Source organism: Bubalus bubalis, chromosome 8, assembly GCF_019923935.1.
Source record: "Bubalus bubalis isolate 160015118507 breed Murrah chromosome 8, NDDB_SH_1, whole genome shotgun sequence".
NCBI lineage: Eukaryota > Metazoa > Chordata > Mammalia > Artiodactyla > Bovidae > Bubalus > Bubalus bubalis.
Window position 1 is genome coordinate 102,161,271 of NC_059164.1, and position 20,176 is coordinate 102,181,446.

At 40.7% G+C, this 20,176-nt stretch overlaps 1 protein-coding gene across 1 annotated transcript in view; it reads right to left on the reverse strand.

The window, feature by feature from the left end:
• Window positions 1-20,176, reverse strand: part of ZC3HAV1 (zinc finger CCCH-type containing, antiviral 1) — a 52,364-nt gene that overhangs the window by 29,374 nt on the left and 2,814 nt on the right. Inside the window, exon 2 of the mRNA XM_006078765.4 lies at window positions 354-489. Within this exon, the coding sequence (XP_006078827.3) occupies window positions 354-489 (136 nt within the window). The remainder of the gene's footprint in view (window positions 1-353; window positions 490-20,176) is intronic.

Consider the following 20,176-nt stretch of genomic DNA (forward strand, 5'->3'; position numbering starts at 1 on the left):
AAACAATGTACCCTGTCACCTTCCAAAATCTTGCTTCAAAGCCCACCTCTTCCAGGAAGTCACTGGGATGTAAGGCAGCAATTAGTCTTATTGCTAGTTCTTCAGATCACACTTGTTCACATAGGGTTCCCTAGCAGCCCAGGGGAGGAGGCATTCCAGACTCAAATACTTATTAAACTTCAAATAAGAAGGAAACTGTTGGCATCTCCAGGTCACTTAGCAACAGCCACCTGCTGACTGCCACCTGCAGAGCCCTGGTGCCAGGTTTTCTCTGCCCCCATTCCAACACACACAGGACATCACACTGCCAAAGGCATTCTCCTTGCTTTTCAAACTGAGGAATCAGAACTTACCTCGGGCATAAAGAAAGGGTCACTTTGGAGAAGGAGCACAGCTAATTCCTCTTGGTTCAGTCCAGAGAGCCCATGGTTTGTCAGGACCCTGAAGTTATCTTCTGAGAGAACCTCGTGAGAATATTTGCATAAATTCCTGGAAGAAAATAACAATGGTCAGCATTTCCACTTCACAGAAAATAAAGAAAAAGCAATCATCCAGGAAACCTTTCAAATGAAAATCAATGCCCACATCCTTGGGTAACTAACACAAGGTTGGTCCAGCTTCAAGAATACACTTTAAAAATATAAACGGATGAAACACATAGATAGGAAAAGAGAATATGAGGATCTCTTCATAAATTATACACATGTATTCTTTTTTTTTTTAACTTTTTATTTTGTATTGGGGTATAGCTGATTAACAACACACACGTTATGCTTTAATTTATTGCAATCCTTCTTTAAATGTCTCCTCTAGTATATGTTAATTATGTAAGATGAGGAAAAAGTAGCAAAGGAACTGAAACCAATTTAGTGGAAATGACTGCCCCTTGAGAGGCTAATAATAATTAGGATAACACATTTATGGAATGACAATAAAATCAATGGGATAAAAGAATTTCATTGATCAAACTAAACTAGATGAAACTGTCCCTTGCTTTATCACTTCTATGAATGTATACCTATGTGATTTCTGACTACAAAGGAATGGAACAAGCTTGTAATAGCATTCAAACAACTTTACCAAAAAAGTGATAAAAGTCCCCTTCACTTTAAGACTGATGATTCAGGTCTGACAGAACTTTCTGTGATGATGGACTTGTTCTATAATCTGAGCTTTCTGAGATGTAAGCCATGCATGACTAATGCACCCTTGAAATATAGGTAGTAAGACTTAGGAAACTAAATTTTCCATTTTATTTCAATTAATCTAAATTTGAATAGCCTCATATGACTAGTGGTCACAAGACTGCATGGCAGAGATTTAAACATTTGCTCTTAAAAATGTGGTGGGAGGAGTAGCTTTACCATTATCACAAATTTAGAATATCCCAGGCTCCACCCCAGTTCATGTGAATCAAAATCTGCCTTTCAATAAGACCCCCAAATTATAATCACACTGACGTCCCACAAGCACTGACTTATCAGACCAAGCATTGAGACGCTGACGGCATTGATGTTTTCATCAGACAAACATAATCTGACAATTACCAATGTTCACCTAACATATGTCTTCTACTTCTTAACTTATATACGTACATTCCCTATAATATCACCAACATCCTCAGATTTATGGTTTTAATAGTTGCTAATGTGATGGGATCTTAATATTTTCCAGTTTGTACAACCATTATCAAATTGTCAGGTGGTTAGGTAATGGCCAGATTTTCACTATACCACTTTATAAACCTTTCCTCTTTCACATTATTTTCTTGAGATTTATTTGAGAGTATTGCCTAAGTGGTTTGTGTTTCATTTTGATCTCCTGCTCTGCAGAAAACATACTAGTAAATCTAGAGAGTGTGTCTCTTTCCCTCCAAGCACATTAACATAGAGTTTTATCACTTTTGCTACTTAACTAAGAAATAGATTCATGCTTTTAATTTGCACTTTAATTATTAGCAAGACTGAAATATTCCAAATGTAGGTTTGATGCTCATACTTCCTCTTATACTATTTGTTCATATCTTTTAACTGTTTATCTATAACAGTTGTTATAGATTGTTCTTTATATTTTTATAAGAACAATTTTTATTTTTTATATTTTTTAAAATATATTTTTATTTTTATTAGTATTAAAAATATATTCTTTATATTTTCTTTGTATTTACATTTTCTTTTCAATTGTTCTTTATATTTTTAATACTAATCTTTACAAGCCTTGTTTATTTCAAATAGTTTTGCACTTTTCCCTTTTTATCAAGAACTTATTAAGCTTTCTATTGCTCAATTTTTATACAATCAGATCCTTCCAATTCACCACTTGTAATTTAGCCCACTGTTTTAATACTTGAGAAATTAATTCCTCCACCACAGCTGGATAACTATAATATATCATTTTGTTTCACTTTTATAAAAGATATTTTCAACTTTAAAATATCTGGAGCTTATTTTGAAAACCAGCATCAGAGGAGGACAGAAGTGCTTTATATCTTTTCTCAGTAACGTCTATTGAATAGGATTCCTTTCTTACTATTTTGTTGTCCAGAACTATTGTTTGTTAACTTTTTAGCAAATTTAGAATGCAAGGAATCCTTATTATGTCTTTATCAATCTACTATTCTGCTTTGCATCTGATACCATACGATATAAATGTCCTTTGTACCACATTTTAAATATTAACAGAATAATTTATCCTATTATTGGTTCATTTCTTTCAAAAATTTCCTTAATGTGCTTAACTATTATTTTCTCTATAGAAATTGTAGTATTGTTTTGTCAATTTCCACAAAATATCATATGGAAACTAATTTGTGTTAACTCCATACATTAGATTAGATATTATGTCATCTTACTATTTTAAATCTTCTGATTCTAGGACAAAAAAAAAATCTCTTCATTTATTCAAGTCTTATTCTATTTTTCTTACTGAGAATTAAAATCTTTCTTTTCATAGTTCTCTTTCATTTCCCAAATATTAAGCATAAATCAGTTGTCACTATTGTTTTTTGTTGTCACTGTAAACAGAAATGCAACTGACTGCAAAATTATCTTATTGAAATCGACAGTGATTTTTGTAATGTAAACACCTACATAAAAGTTATTCTCTAAGAATTGGTGTTTGAAAGTCACTATTCAAATGCCACTGTCTGTGTGTAAGGCATTTCTGAAACACTCTGGCATTGCTTTTGGATCTAGCTGTAGGAACCCCAAAAGAAAAGTCAGAATCAACAACCATGGCAGCCACCGCCTGAGCCCTTAAAACCCAGCCAGCCCTCCCATACTCCCTGCTTCATGTAAAAGTCAAGGGCAGGTGGTCAGACTCTGTTGACAGCCTGTATCCCAGCCATTTTCTAGGGCATGCACTCTCCTGGTTTTCTTCACCAGGAGTCCTGGCTTTTAGTGTGTTTCTGGCACTCCCTGATAAAGCTGACATCAGCTCTCTGCTTGCTCTTGGGGTTTGTGGTTTCAGATAACTGCTCCCCCACAGCCCCCACTCCCCAGAGCCCTCAGCGGCTAGGCAAAACTACACCTTATCTCTTTCCCAACCATCAAGGGAGGGGGGCATCTATGAAGAGATTCTACAGCAGGAAGGGATGCAGCCTCCGCCCCAAAGCAGGAAATCCTTCCAGTACAGCTTTTACCAGACATGTGTGAGCCTCCTTACCTCTCTAGACCTCTCACTCCCCTGGGCATTGCCACTAATGACCCTCTCAATCCAGAGCAGAAAATGAGCTCACTGAAACACCCCACCGCTAGGCAGCTTCTACCCTCCAGCTCAGAGATATCAGACAGCGGGTAGGTGGGAGGAATTAAGAACCTTTCTTTCCTTTGAGCTTCAGTCCAGATGTTGTGGTCACAGTGCCAAGACGATCGTACCTCGCCTATGGCCGGATTAAGGTCATACTTGAAGACCCAGCCCCTCTCCAGATTCCAGCAACATACAGCCTCGGTCTTACCTGTCTTGCACCTACTCTGCCCTTGCCAAGGGGCAGTGGGGCACTTCCAAGGTCCTGGAAGTCAGTATTTCCTCTAAATAACTAAAGGCAGCCAGACAAGCCTATGGAGAAGCCCTCTGCCTGGAGCCCCAAGAGTCTGGGCTTTCCCAGCCCACCTAAGACACTCATGCCCATAGGAGGAGCCCATCCAGCACACATGGTGCTGGCTGGGTCCTTGATGCTGCCTGTCTGAGGGCCCAGATCACTCTTCATTTCTCATCTCTATCCTCAGGCAAACTATTCATTCCTCTAGATTCTATAATCCTCACCTTGAACCCAGCTTCAGTCAGCAACATGTCATATCTAGCCTTGGGTTCTGACCTGTAGCTCCATCCCTGGGAGGCCCTGATCTGTTTTCCCACATTTCCTAGACTTTTCCAAGCTTCTTAGAGGGTTTATCTCCACCCTAATTTCAAAAAAGTGGGGCAGTTCTCACTCACTTATCTGGGGAGTAACTAAGACCAAGAACTTCCCAGGTGGCACTGGGAAGTGGTAAAGAACCTGCTTGCCAGTCCTGGAGACATAAGAGACTCGGGTTTGATGGCTGGGTTGGGAAGATCACCAGCATTCCCCAGCATTCTTGCCTGGAGAATCCCATGGACAGAGAAGTCTGTAGGCTACAGTCCACAGAGTCAGACACAAATGAAGTGACTTAGCAGGCACCCCACTCCAGTACTCTTGCCTGGAAAATCCCCTAGACAGAGGAGCCTGGTGGGCTGCAGTCCATGGGGTCTCGAGGAGTCGGACATGACTGAGCGACGTCACTTTCACTTTTCACTTTCCTGCACTGGAGAAGGAAATGGCAACCCACTCCAGTGTTCTTGCCTGGAGAATCCCAGGGACGGCGGAGCCTGGTGAGCTGCCATCTATGGGGTCACACAGAGTCGGACACGACTGAAGTGACTTAGCAGCAGCAGCAGCCCATATGCATGCAAGTAAGACCAGAAGTACGGACATTAACACTTATCACATATTTTCTAAGTGACAGGTACTGGATCTGTTATTTATAGCCTATGAGGAAATGTTTTACTTTTTATTTTGGAAAACTGAGGCTAGGTAACATGAGAAATAAAAGATGACTCATATATGAGGAAAAGTTCATCACTGAACCCAGAACTCAAGAAAATTAAAAACATAATCTGGAAAAATAAAAACAAACAGGACTGAAAATTTTCCAAACCAAAAAGAAAAAAAAAGAAAGCCATGCTAGATTATCCCAGTTACTGTTCCCTTGTTGCTGTTATTGTTTAGTAGCTAAGTTATGTCCAGTTCTTTGCAACCCCATGGGCTGTAGCCCACAAGGCTCCTCTGTCCACGGGAGGCAAGAATACTGGAGTAAATTCTTTCTCCAGGAGATCTTCTCCAGGGATTGAACCTGGGTCTCTTGCATTGCAAGCAGATTCTTTACCATCTGAGCTACCAAGGAAGAATATGGTGTAGGAGGGACACAATAAATGATAGAAACTGTCTCTTGGGACTTCCCTGGCAGTGCAGTGGTTAAGACTCCATGCTTCCACTGCAGGAGGCACAGGTTCAATTCCTGGTTGGAAAACTAAGATCCTGCATGCATCACAGCGAGGCCAAAAGAAAAAATGAAACTATTTCAGGCTTCCCAGGTGGTGCCATTTGGTAAAGAATCTTCCTGCCAATGCAGGAGACTCAACAGGCGAGGGTTCGCTCCCTGGGTCAGGAATATCCCCTGGAAAAGTAAGCGGCAACGCACTCCAGTATTCTTGCCTGAGAAATCCCATGGACAAAGGAGCCTGGTGGGCTACAGTCCATGGGGTTGCAGAGTCAGACACGACTGAGCAAGCTCCCTTATGCTAGTCTATTTTCTATGGCAGTTCCCAGATCCATAAAGGCTATGTCTAGTGCTTCATCAAGCAAACATGAACATTTAATAAATTATTTTTTTAAAAAGAAAAGAAACTGTTTCTCATGATTGGCATTGAGGAGACAAGTTCAGCAGCTGACTGATTCAACCTTCAGCCAAACCTGTCATGGTCAGGGCTTGATAGAAGTCGTGTTTAGGTTTAAGATGCAGAAGCTTCCTTCTCACTTTCTTCTGATCATTCTCAGTTCCAGGTCCCTAATACTGGCTACGAGGCTTTAGCCAGGAAACGGAGTGAAAATCTCCCAAGGCCTCTTGGGGTTCTCAAAACTAGTGGTTCTCAAAGTGAAGTCCCCCGATCAGCATCACCTAGGAGGTTGTCAGAAACGCAAATTCTCAGGCCCTGTCCCAGACCTACAGAGTGAGTCTCAACTTTCTAGCTCACATCAGAATCGTTGAGAAGGTTTGTTCGAACACAGATTGCTAGACACCACCCCCAGAGTCCCTGATCAGGAGGTCTGGGATGAGGGCTGAGTGTACATTTCTCACAAGCTCCTAGGTGATGCTAATGCTGCTGGACCAAAGGGCACACCTGGATAAGCATGTTCAAGGTGACCTTCTCGTGACTCACAGCCATGGGACTCCCCACCTCCCAGCACAGAAAAGAGCTCACCCTTATAAGCCCTTATGAGCTGCCCAGGGACAGACAAGCGTTTGCAGAAGGCTGCCTGCCCTTGGAGCAGATAAACTTCAAAGAGCATGAGTTGGGATAGGAAATGATAACTTTTCTAAAAAGAGCGAAGATGACCTTGGGAGAGGCAAGAAAGTCTCTCAGGAATCTCAAGCCAAAAGCCTAAAAACAAATGATCTTTTCATTCTTTTCTTCCAGCCACAGAATGAAAGGTTATTTTAACCCTGGCAGGAAGTGCTCCCCCAACCACAGATGAGGTCTAGCCTGCAGAGAGGTTCTCATCCCTGGCTACACATAATAACCAACTGGGCAGTGCTGAGAAATACCTAAGCCTGGCCACACCCTCAGAGACGGTTATTTAATTTGACAGGAGGTGGGACCCCAGATGATTTCAGTGTGCAGTCAGGGCTGGGAGTTGCTGGTTGGGCCTGTTGGATGAAATTCTAAGCTAGGTTCCTGAACTAGATATTCACACGTGTGAGCTTTGGCACTTCGCAAGTCAATAAACATAGGGTCAACCCTAGGCTCCACAACCAGACCAACGAGAAAATGATAACCTTAGGGAGAGTCTTGGTTTTAGTTTATTTTTATTTTTTAAAATAATTTTATTTCTCTCTCTCTCTCTCTTTTTTTTTTTTTTTTTTTGGCCTCTGCTAGGTCTTCATTACTGCAAGCGCTTTTCTCTAGTTGTGGTATGCAGACGCCACTCTCTAGTTGCGGGGGATTCTTAATGTGGTGGCTTCTCTTGTTGTGAAGCACAGACAGACTCTAGAGACCCCAGGCTTCAGTAGTTGCAGCTCATGGGATCTAGAACACAGGCTCAATAGCTGAGGCACATGAGCTTAGCTGTTCCGAGGCATGTGGGATCTTCCCAGACCAGGGATCAAACCCTTATCGCCTGCTCGTTATTACTGAGCCACCAGGGGAGCCCCAGTTTGTTTTTTTAATTGGAATACAACTGCTTTGCAATGTTGTGTTAGTTTCTGCTGTACAGCAGCAGCGTGAATCAGCCATATGCATATCCTTCTTGAGCCGCCCTCCCATGCCACTCCTGTAAGTCATCAGAGCCCTGAGCTGCGCTCCCTGTGTTACGCAGCAGCTTCCCACTATCTATCGAATTTGCACGTGGTCGTGTATAGATGTCAGTGCTTCTCTCAATCCATCCCACTCTCTCCCTCCCCCACTGTCTCCACACGTCCATTCTCTAGAGAGTCTTGTTTTTCAAGAGTTGTTTGTATCAAAACACCTCTTCCTTTCACCTGCTCTGCTCCCCAACACCTCATGGGGGGAGGGTGGACAGAATCAAAGAGCTAGTCAGTTTGTGTAGAACACAGGAAATAGCTCACCACAATGCCAGCCAAGCGAGAAAGAAACCAAGACCTGTGAAAGATAAAAATCTAGAGAACATTAGTCTACAGTATAAAATGGCATCAATCAAACCAACCCTGAAAAGTATCCAAGTCATGAGACTCCTATTCTCTATACGACTGTACCTCATGTTTGAGATTCGATTGCCAGTTACTAGAGGCAGGAATGATTCACCAAATCTGGAACCCCTAGTAAGATGGGGGAAAACCAGAGCAGACCAGCGGAGAACACAGGAGCAGTCTAAGGTGCAGTGTGCGGGAAGGGAAAGGGTGGAGCCGAAGAAACTGGTCTGCTTTAACCATAACTGTGTTACCCAGAGTATACCGGCTGCAAAGAAGAGGCGCCCCTGACTGCTGACTGTGGTGAGATGCAGCTGCAGTTCGCCAAGGTTCCCAGAATGGGAGAGGCGCGGGGCGGAGGAGCTGACTGTGATCTATGATTGTACCAAAAGCTAGGCAAGCTGTACAGGTGCCACAACACTGTAGACAGCTCCCCAGGTTGACCTATTTCTCTGGTCCTTTTAACTAGGGGGGTTCTCAAACCCTGCTGCCCATTAGAACCACCCATGGCCTTTTTTTAAAAAATAATTTTATTTATTTGTTTTGGCTGTGCTGGGTCTTGGTTGCTGTGCAGGCTTTTCTCTAGTTGCGGAGAACAGGGGCTGCTCTCTAGCTGAGGTGCGAGAGCTTCTCGTTGCTGTGGCTTCTTTTGTAGTAAAGCACAGGCTCTAGGGCGCGGGCTCAATAGTTGCAGTGCACAAGCTTAGTTGCTCCAAGGCATGTGGGATCTTCCCGGACTGGGAATCGAACACCTGTCCCCTGCATTGGCAAGGCAGTTTCTTTACAACTGAGCCACCAGGGAAGCCCCACCCATGGCCTTTTAAAAAACCCCAATGCCCAAGTCATACCCTAAACCAATTAAATCAGAACGTCCAGGGGTAGGATCTGGGCACCAGCATCTTTAAAAGATTCCTCAAGTGACTCCAATGTGCAGCGCAAGTTTGGCATCATTGCCCTAAGTCCACATCAGGACAGAGAAAAAGCATAGCAAGTGAAGACAGTGACGAGCAGGAAGTACTATGCAGCATGTGGGATCTTAGTTCCCTGACCCGGGATCAAACTGGCCCCCCCTTGCAGAGGAAGCCTGGAGTCCTAAACACTGGACCACCAGGTAAGTCCTTGCTCTGAAACATATTAAAATTTTTTCTCAGTGAGGAAGCATTCAAAGATCATGAATGAGGTCTCCACTTTCTTCTCCCAAACTGAGTCCATCTTTTGTGCTCCAATTTGGTTAAATTGATTACTCATTGGACTTGAGATCTGAAGTTCTTCTTTTATTCCTTTTCTAAAACCATCTTGGGACCTTGCCAATTCTAAAGTAGTCTGTAGGTAAAGATCACTGATTCTTTGTCACTCCATGGACTGTAGCTTGCCAGGCTCTTCTCTCCATGGGATTCCCCAGGCAAAAATACTGGAGTAGATAGCCATTCCCTTCCCCAGGAGATCTTCCCAACCCAGGGATCGAACCCAGGACTCCCGAATTGCAGGTGGATTCTTTACCATCTGACCTACCAGAGAAGCCCAAAGGTCACAGATACTAGTTTGGAAATAAATGTGGTCAGGAGCAGTAATCAAATTAGAACCTTTTTATGTAAACAAATCTATACTTACCTTAAATGTTTAATTCTGCCACCTCTACATTAAGTAAAAAGCAGAAAATATTTTGTTATCAGATATATTTTTTTGGTCACTTATTTAAAATTTCAGGAAGACTCTACGGGCAGAGCACAATTAGTAACAAAGGGAACTTCCAGGGAGATTCCTCCTGGGTATATACCCTCACAAAAGACATGTAACATGCAGAAGTAAATGGCAAACTTTGAAGACATTATGCTAAGTGAAAGAAGCCAGATACAACAGGAAAAATATTGTATGTTTCCATTTACAGGAAACTTCCAAAACAGCCAAATCCATGCAAACAGAATGTGGATTAGAGGTTACCAGAGGCTGTGGAGAAGAAAAAATGAGGTGTGCCCATGGATGGGTGTGGGGTTTCTTTTTGGGATTATGAAAATGTTCTGGAACCAGAAAGTGGAGATGGTTGCACAACATAGTGAATGTACTTATTGCCATTGAACTGTACAGTTTACAATAAAAAACAAAATACAATAAAAGCAATTACAGGCAAAAATATATTGCTAAGAGGACAGAAAAAGAACAATGTAAATAAGAAACAACTGCCAAGAATCAGACACCACATAAGACAAACTTAAAAAACAAGCATTAGGCCATAGCAATATTTTTATTGGATCTGTCCCTTGAAGCAAAGGGAATAAATGCAAAAAGAAACAACTGGGACCTAATTAAACTGAAAAGATTTTGCACGGCAAAGGAAACCATCGACAAAATGAAAAGACAGCCTACTGAATAGGAGAGAATATTTGCAAACACTATGGCCAACAAGGGATTAATAGCCAACGTATATAATACCCAACACATATAAACAGCTCATACAGCTCAGCATCAAAACAAAACAAACAATTTAAAAATGGGCAGAACTGAACAGACATTTTTCCAAAGAGGAAATACAGATAGCCAACAAACACATGAAAAAATTCTCAGCATCACTAATTATCAGGGAAACACAAATCAAAATCACAATGAGAGAGCACTTCACACCTGTCAGAATGGTTATCATCAAAAAGAACACAAATAACAAATGTTGGCAAGGATGTGAAGAAAATGGAACCCTCATACACTGCTGGTGGGAATGTACATTGGTGCAACCATTGGGGAGAAGAGTATGGAGGTCTCTCAGAAAACTAAAAATAAAAACTACCACATGATCCATTAATTTCACTACTGGGTATATATCCAAAAAAAGCAAAAGCCCCAATTTAAAAGGATACATACCCAACATTCATAGAAGCACTATTTACAATTGCCAAGTTATGGATGAAACCAAAGTATCCATCAACAGACAGATAAAGAAGATGTAGTATACTTTGGAATACCACAATGGAACACTGCTTAGCCATAAAAAAGAACAAAATTTTGCCATTTGCAGAAACACAGAAGGACTTGGAGGACTTTACACTAAGTGAAATAAGTCAGACAGAGAAAGAAAAGTACTGTATGATATCACATATATATGAATCTAAAAAAATACAACAAACAGTGAATATAACAAAAAGAATCAGATTCACAGATATAGAGAGAACAAACCAGTGGGGGTTTGGGAGGAGAAATGTAGCAGTAGGAGATACAAACTATTAGGTGTAAGATAGGCTCAAGGATATATTGTACAAAATGGGGAACAGGGTCAATATTTTGTAATAACTATAAATGGAAAGAAACTTTTAAAAATTGCATAAAACTTTTAAAAAAGAAATTTTAAAACAAGCAATATGACTTCAAAGTACTAGAGACTAACAATATATAAATAGTATATAAACTAACAATATATAAACAATAAATTTATATAAACAATATATAAACAATATATAAAATATATTTATATAATATTATATAAATACTATTATTATATCAGATCAGATCAGATCAGTTGCTCAGTCGTGTCCGACTCTTTGCGACCCCATGAATCGCAGCACGCCAGGCCTCCCTGTCCATCACCAACTCCCGGAGTTCACTCAGACTCACGTCCATTGAGTCAGTGATGCCATCCAGCCATCTCATCCTCTGTCATCCCCTTCTCCTCCTGCCCACAATCCCTCCCAGCATCAGTCTTTTCCAATGAGTCAACCCTTCGCATGAGGTGGCCAAAGTACTGGAGTTTCAGCTTTAGCATCATTCCTTCCAAAGAAATCCCAGGGCTGATCTCCTTCAGAATGGACTGGTTGGATCTCCTTGCAGTCCAAGGGACTCTCAAGAGTCTTCTCCAACACCACAGTTCAAACATCAATTCTTCGGTGCTCAGCCTTCTTCACAGTCCAACTCTCCCATCCATACATGACCACAGGAAAAACCATAGCCTTGACTAGACGGACCTTTGTTGGCAAAGTAATGTCTCTGCTTTTGAATATGCTCTCTAGGTTGGTCATAACTTTCCTTCCAAGGAGTAAGCGTCTTTTAATTTCATGGCTGCAGTCACCATCTGCAGTGATTTTGGAGCCCAGAAAAATAAAGTCTGACACTGTTTCCACTGTTTCCCCATCTATTTCCCATGGAGTGATGGGACCCGATGCCATGATCTTCGTTTTCTGAATGTTGAGCTTTAAGCCAACTTTTTCACTTTCCACTTTCACCTTCATCAAGAGGCTTTTTAGTTCCTATTCACTTTCTGCCATAAGGGTGGTGTCATCTGCATATCTGAGGTTATTGATATTTCTCCCGGCAATCTTGATTCCAGCTTGTGTTTCTTCCAGTCCAGAGTTTCTCATGATGTACTCTGCATGCTGCTGCTAAGTCGCTTCAGTCATGTCTGACTCTGTGCGACCCCATAGATGGCAGCCCACCAGGCCCCGCCGTCCCTGGGATTCTCCAGGCAAAAACACTGAAGTGGGTTGCCAGTACTCTGCATATAAGTTAAATAAACAGGGTGACAATATACAGCCTTGACATACTCCTTTTCCTATTTGGAACCAGTCTGTTGTTCCGTGTCCAGTTCTAACTGTTGCTTCCTGACCTGCATACAAATTTCTCAAGAGGCAGGTCAGGTGGCCTGGTATTCCCATCTCTTTCAGAATTTTCCACAGTTTATTGTGATCCACACAGTCAAAGGCTTTGGCATAGTCAATAAAGCAGAAATAGATGTTTTTCTGGAACTCTCTTGCTTTTTCCATGATCCAGCAGATGTTGGCAATTTGATCTCTGGTTGCTCTGCCTTTTCTAAAACCAGCTTGAACATCTGGAAGTTCACAGTTTACATATTGCTGAAGCCTGGCTTGGAGAATTTTGAGCATTACTTTACTAGCATGTGAGATGAGTGCAATTGTGCGGTAGTTTGAGCATTCTTTGGCATTGCCTTTCTTTGGGATTGGAATGAACACTGACCTTTTCCAGTCCTGTGGCCACTGCTGAGTTTTCCAAAGTTGCTGGCATATTGAGTGCAGCACTTTCACAGCATCATCTTTCAGGATTTGAAATAGCTCAACTGGAATTCCATCACCTCCACTAGCTTTGTTCGTAGTGATGCTTTCTAAGGCCCACTTGACTTCACATTCCAGGATGTCTGGCTCTAGGTGAGTGATCACACCATCGTGATTATCTGGGTCGTGAAGATCTTTTTTGTACAGTTCTTCTGTGTATTCTTGCCACCTGTTCTTAATATCTTCTGCTTCTGTTAGGTCCAGACCATTTCTGTCCTTTATTGTGCCCATCTTTGCATGAAATGTTCCTTTGGTATCTCTGATTTTCTTGAAGAGATCTCTAGTCTTTCCCATTCTGTTGTTTTCCTCTATTTCTTTGCATTGATGACTGAGGAAGGCTTTCTTATCTCTTTTTACTATTCTTTGGAACTCTGCATTCGGATGTTTATATCTTTCCTTTTCTCCTTTGCTTTTCGCTTCTCTTCTTTTCACAGCTATTTGTAAGGCCTCCCCAGACAGCCATTTTGCTTTTTTGCATTTCTTTTTCATGGGGATGGTCTTGATCCCTGTCACCTGTACAATGTCACGAACCTCAGTCCATAGTTCATCAGGCACTCTGTCTATCAGATCTAGTCCCTTAAATCTATTTCTCACTTCCACTGTATAATCATAAGGGATTTGATTTAGGTCATACCTGAATGATCTAGTGGTTTTCCCTACTTTCTTCAATTTAAGTCTGAATTTGGCAATAAGGAGTTCGTGGTCTGAGCCACAGTCAGCTCCTGGTCTTGTTTTTGCTGACTGTATAGAGCTTCTCCATCTTTGGCTGCAAAGAATATAATCAATCTGATTTCGGTGTTTACCATCTGGTGATGTCCATGTATAGAGTCTTCTCTTGTGTTGTTGGAAGAGGGTGTTTGTTATGACCAGTGCATTTTCTTGACAAAACTCTATTAGTCTTTGCCCTGCTTCATTCCGTATTCCAAGGCCAAATTTGCCTGTCACTTCAGGTGTTTCTTGACTTCCTACTTTTGCATTCCAGTCCCCTATAATGAAAAGGACATCTTTTTTGGATGTTAGTTCTAAAAGGTCTTGTAGGTCTTCATAGAACCATTCAACTTCAGCTTCTTCAGCATTACTGGTTGGGGCATAGACTTGGATTACTGTGATATTGAATGGTTTGCCTTGGAAACGAACAGAGATCATTCTGTTGTTTTTGAGATTGCATCCAAGTACTGCATCGGACTCTTTTGATAGCCATGATGGCTACTCCATTTCTTCTGAGGGATTCCTGCCCGCAGTAGTAGATATAATGGTCATCTGAGTTAAATTCACCCATTCCAGTCCATTTCAGCTCGCTGATTCCTAGAATGCTGACATTCACTCTTGCCATCTCTTGTTTGACCACTTCCAATTTGCCTTGATTCATGGACCTGACATTCCAGGTTCCTATGCAATATTGCTCTTTACAGCATCGGACCTTGCTTCTATCACCAGTCACATCCACAGCTGGGTATTGTTTTTGCTTTGGCTCCATCCCTTCATTCTTTCTGGAATTATTTCTCCACTGATCTCCAGTAGCATATTGGGCACCTACTGACCTGGGGAGTAGGTCTTTATATATTATTATATAATAATATATAAACTAATAATATTGAAACCATAATGAGGTGCAACTTCACATTCCTTGTATTGGCACAATTTGTAAAAGGCTGATGGCATCAATTGGCAAGGATGTGAAACAAAGGGATGTTCATATTTTCCTGGTGGGACTAAAACTTGGTGTGCACACCTGGAGATTTAGTATTGGCCCCTAAAACTTAAGCATGGGAATTCTGCTACTAGATACCTAGGTAACTCTTCCATGTATACACAAAGGAAGATATTCCAAATTATTAGTTATTTATAATAAAAAAAAACTGAAAACAACCTATATTTTAATAACAAGAAAACTGATACAAAAATCGGGTACATTTGTACAAAAGAAAGCAATTGCTTATACAAGAAAGAACTAGAGCAGTCCCTCTCTTAAAATGATGGGGTGTGGAGGCCCGTGTTGTTGTTTAGTTGCTAAGTTTTGTCTGACTCTTTTGTGATCCCACAGACTGTAGCCTGCCAGTTTCCTTGGTCCACAGGATTTCCCAGGTAACAATCCTGGAGTGGATTGCCATTTCCTTCTCCAGGGAATCTTTCCAATCCAGGACTCAAGTACCTAAACACTTAGAAGTAATTAATCAAGCTAAGAAATGGTTCAATAAAATATGTTCTCTCTTCCTATCTTGACAAACGCACTTTTATAATGACCTGGAAGGCCAAGTTCAAATTTAGAACTCTCAGACTCCTTTGAGTGCTGTGATAGAATATATTAACAGGAGAAGGAAGAAAGTCAGCCCTGGCTCCCACCTCCAGCCCATCACTTCTCTTCTCCCCATCAGGCTCTGTCCCACATTGCTAGTGCCATCAGACAGAGGTGATGAACATGCCAGCCTGTACATCCAAATTCCTTCCGCACATCGGAAGACCCAGGGAAGAGGCCCACTCAAGCCCTGGAAATGGGCTTGGGAATTCTAGGGTTCTGGGAACCCACAGCATAGTCTAGAATGATGAGGGGGAGGGGGAGGGCCCCAGAGGGAGGCCACACGGTCCAGATGAGCACGATTCCTTAACTCCACAGACTCCTCAAAAGGTGAGTAAGTATACACTTGGGCTAGAACTAGGACCATACAGCAGAGGGCACAGGGCAGAAATTTGTCTTGTCCAGGCCACAGGGTGGTATAGAAACAGGGCTTTGTTAGCAGGAGTGAATCTCAAACATTAAGCTGTGCAAACAAGATGAAATAAAGCAAATATTTGTATACCCAATCACTGATGTAACTATAGCCTTGAAAAACAGGCAAAACAATCCTCAATATTGCTTAGAAATAAATACATGTGTAGAAAGATAATAAACATGTGGGAAAAAATAAATAACAAACACAGAACCGTGTTGTGGGATTGTAAACTGGTATGGCCATTATGGAAAACAGAATGAAGTTCCTCAAAAAATTAAAAATAGAATAACATATGACCCAGCAATCTCACTGCTGGGTGTGTATCCAAAGGAAATGAAATCAGTATCCTGAAGAAATATCTGCACTCCCAAGTTGATCGCCACATTTTTCACAATAGCCAAGACACGGAGACAACCTGAGTGTACATCTGCAGATGCATGGATAAAGAAAATGTGGTTTAGATGTATAAAATGAAATGTTATTCAATCATAAAAACAAGCAAACTGCCATTTGTGACATGTGTGAACCTAAAAGACCTTATGCTAGATGAAATAAGCCAGACACAGAAAGACAAAAACTGTATGATCTCACTTACACACGGAATCTAAGAAAGTCACACACATCAAATATGAGAGTGAAATGGTAGCTGCCAGGGATTTGAGTGCAGGAGGAGGGACGTCGGTCAAAGGGTACAAACTCTCACCTGTAAGATGAAGAAGTTCTGGATCTCTAAGGTACAGCTTGGTGACCATAGTTGATAATAAATACATATACTTGAGACTTGCTAAGAGAGTTGTTATTAAAAGTTCTCATCATTTAAAAAAATGGGAGTAAATAGGACTTTCCTGGTGGCCTCAGTGGCTAAGACTTCCCACTCCCAACTTGCAGGGCCCTGGTTTAATCCCTGGTCAAGGAACTAGATTCCTCATGCCACAACTAAGAGTCCGCATGTCACAATGAAGATTTAAGATCCACGTGCTGCAGCTAAGACCCCAGCGCAGCCAAATGAATAAATAAACAAACTTTTTTAAAATGGGGGGTAAATAGATGAGGTGATAAATAGGTTAATCAGCTTGATTGAGGGAATCACTACACAATGTATACATGACAAAATACTACATTGTAGATCCTAAATATGCACAATGGTTATTAGTCAATCGTACTTAAAGCTGTTCTGTTTACCACCAGTTACCACCTGTAAAATGGGGGAGATAATGAAAGATGATGCCATCCAACCATCTCATGGCATCATCGACTCGATGGAGGTGAGTTTGAGCAAGCTCCGGAAGTTGGTGATGGACAGAGAAGCCTGGTGTGCTGCAGTCCACGGGGTTGCCAAGAGTCAGACACAGCTGAGCAACTGGACTGAACTGATCAAAGGTGAGAATTCTGGGGCTTTTAACTGGTAATATTTTATTTCTGAAGCTGATTTGTGGGTACACAGATTTTCACTGTATGTATATAGTGTCATAAGCAAATAAATAACACATATTAAAAACTTTCATAAGAAAATAATTTTAAAATTAAAACAATGAGATACGATTGTATACCCTTCAGATTAGCACAAATACAGTCTGGGCAGCGGTTCAGTCCCTAGTCAGGGAACTAAGATCTCACATGCTGCGAGGTGCCGTCAAAAAGTTAAAAAGAAAAGAAAAAAAGAGAGACTTCCCTGGCAGTCCAGCAGTTAAGACTCTGCTCTGCCACTGCAGAGGTTTGCAGGTTCAATGTCTGGTCAAGGAACTAAGATCTCACATGCTGCATGGTGCAGTCAAAAAGTTAAAAGGAAAAGAAAAGAAAAAGTCTGATAATACCAAGTGCTAATTGTCTATAAAATCAGGAAAGTGAGACTACCAAACATGAAAATGTAAACTGGCCCCATGGTTCAGATAGTGAAGAATCTACCTGCAATGCAGGAGACCCAGGTTTGATCCCTGGGTCAGAAAGATTCCCCTGAAGATGGGAACGGCAACCCACTCCAGTATTCTTGCCTGGGAAATTTCATGGACTGTGGAGCCTGGTGGGCTATAGTCCATGAGGTCACAAAGAGTCGGACATGACCCAACGACTAACACTTTCAAGGTAAAAGTACTTTTATTCCATTGATTTGTCAGAATCTGCAAAAGGTGGAGCAAACACTGAACCCAGCAATTCCATTTCCTAATGGATTTCTGTGGTGACTCAGACAGTAAAGAATCCGCCAGACATACAGGAGACCTGGGTTCAATCCCTGGGTTGGTAAAATTCCCTGGAGGAGGGCATGGCTACCCACTCCAGTATCCTTGCCTGGAGAATCCCATGGACAGAGGAGTCTGGTGGGGTATAGTCCATGGGGTCGCAAAGAGTCAGGCACGACTGAGCAACTAAGTACAGCATAGCACAATGATATACCTTGGAGAAGCTTTTGTCATGAGCACCAAGAGAAAAGTATCCTTTTGGCAGCATGCTTCTTTGTAGCAAAAAATTAGAAATATTCTAAATGTCCATTATTGTGGGAATAGGTACAAATCATTTGATGAAATGCTATACAGCTGTTAAGAGGAATAAACTAGACCCATATAACGGCATGAATCGATCTTCGAAACATAACACTGAGTAAAAATTCTAAAACACATAAAGCAACACTACATTTTGTATATGAATAAAAACATAGATGAGAGGAAATTTTAAAATCATGGACACACACCAAAATCATGACTGAGGTTGTTTCTGGGGAAAGAGGTAAATAAGATGAAGAGAAAAAAACAATAACCTTAGGCATGTTATGGTTTTCATCTTATTTTAAAATAAAAGAAGCAAAAATAAAAGATGTAAATATTCTGAGAGGTGAATTATAAGCTTATTATACTATATATTGTTTTATATAGTGTAGCTTTTGCAATATCTTCAGAATATATAGACTCTGACGCTTGTTATACTAGTCTTTGCATTTTTTTTAATTTATGAAATAATCGATTCATTCTCTTCCTATCTACCCACCCCCACCCAAAGTTTCAATTACGCAAACAGGAAAGTCATACAAACAGGAAGAGCCCAGAGGATACACCCACAGCAGCAGAAACCGCAAAGCTAGTTGAAGGCACTCAGTCTGCTTTAAACAGTTAAACAGAAAACATGCTTACAAAAAAATATCTTGAACCTGAATTAATGAAGATCACACTTCCTACAGCTACTTGACAATGCCAGTAGCTAAGTTAAGTCCTACAGGGGACTGCCCTGGTCCAATGGCTAAGACTTTGTGCTCCCAGTACAGAGGGCCTGGGTTTGGTCCTTGGTCAGGAAACTAAGATCCTGAAATCCACAACTAAGACCCACTACAGTCAAGTAAATAAACAAATATTTTTTTTAAAAAGAAGTTATGTAGATCTGGTTTCAACATTAACTTTGTCAGCTATCTGCTATGTGACCTTTGGTAAAATTTTAAACAGCTCTAGGCCTGAGTTTCCTTACATTAAACTGAAACTGAAACTGAAACTGAAGCAAGCCCTGTCATCAACTAAAATGTCTACCTAAAAGTAACTTAAAAGATCAGAACTGCAGAATTTATAGGAGAAATCCAATCTATAAATAATAGTAATACAGAGGAAAATTTATAAGTCCAGCAAAAGGCACAGTCCTCATGCAAACAGAGAACAGTTACTGAACTGAATGTTAATCTCAACATGGGCATTGATTGGTCAACAGAGCCCATCACCCTGTAATCCACAAAGAAAACCCTTAGACTCCCATGTGTCAAACCCATCTTTTAGAAGATGAGGTTTTATAAGTTGCTAAGAAAGGGAGAATATTTTAAAACATACTTGGGGAAAAATATATTTTCTAGACTTTGAGGCAAAAGAAAAAGAATTCTTCCAATGGTCCTTATTATGAGGACATGATTTACATTAATAGATTAATCCTCAAACTCAAAAGTGATATATAAACAATTTTAAAATATGACTAGACCAATACACTTAAGAAATAAGACTTTATCACTCAACTGAAAAAAAGAAAAAAGACTGATGAATTCTCCAGAAAATCCACCCAAAGTTGCATAAACTAAATTATTCCTACAGACCATATTATTCATATAGAACATATTATTCCCCTTTTAAAATATAGAAAAGTGCAGGTCAACTACCCAATTTATGAACTTAAAACAGTTTTGATGTTTCAAACAACAAAGAATGATAATTATAAAGCAACAAACTAAAGTTTCTAAATGTACTGTGTGTGATAAAACTAAGTTTCTAAGTATATTAGATATATTGCAACATATTAAAACAATTATGGATTATGTCTGCACAGGTTTTATTCCCTGTAAATGCAAGTCCGAATATATGGCAGTCAGAGAAATTTGAAAACCGACTGGATATTATATGATATTAAAATTATAATTATAAAAAAGTGATCAGTGCACTGCAGTTATATTAATAGAGTCCTTCATCTTTGGAGACACTAGAGTATTTACAAAGCAACTAAACTCTGGCATCTG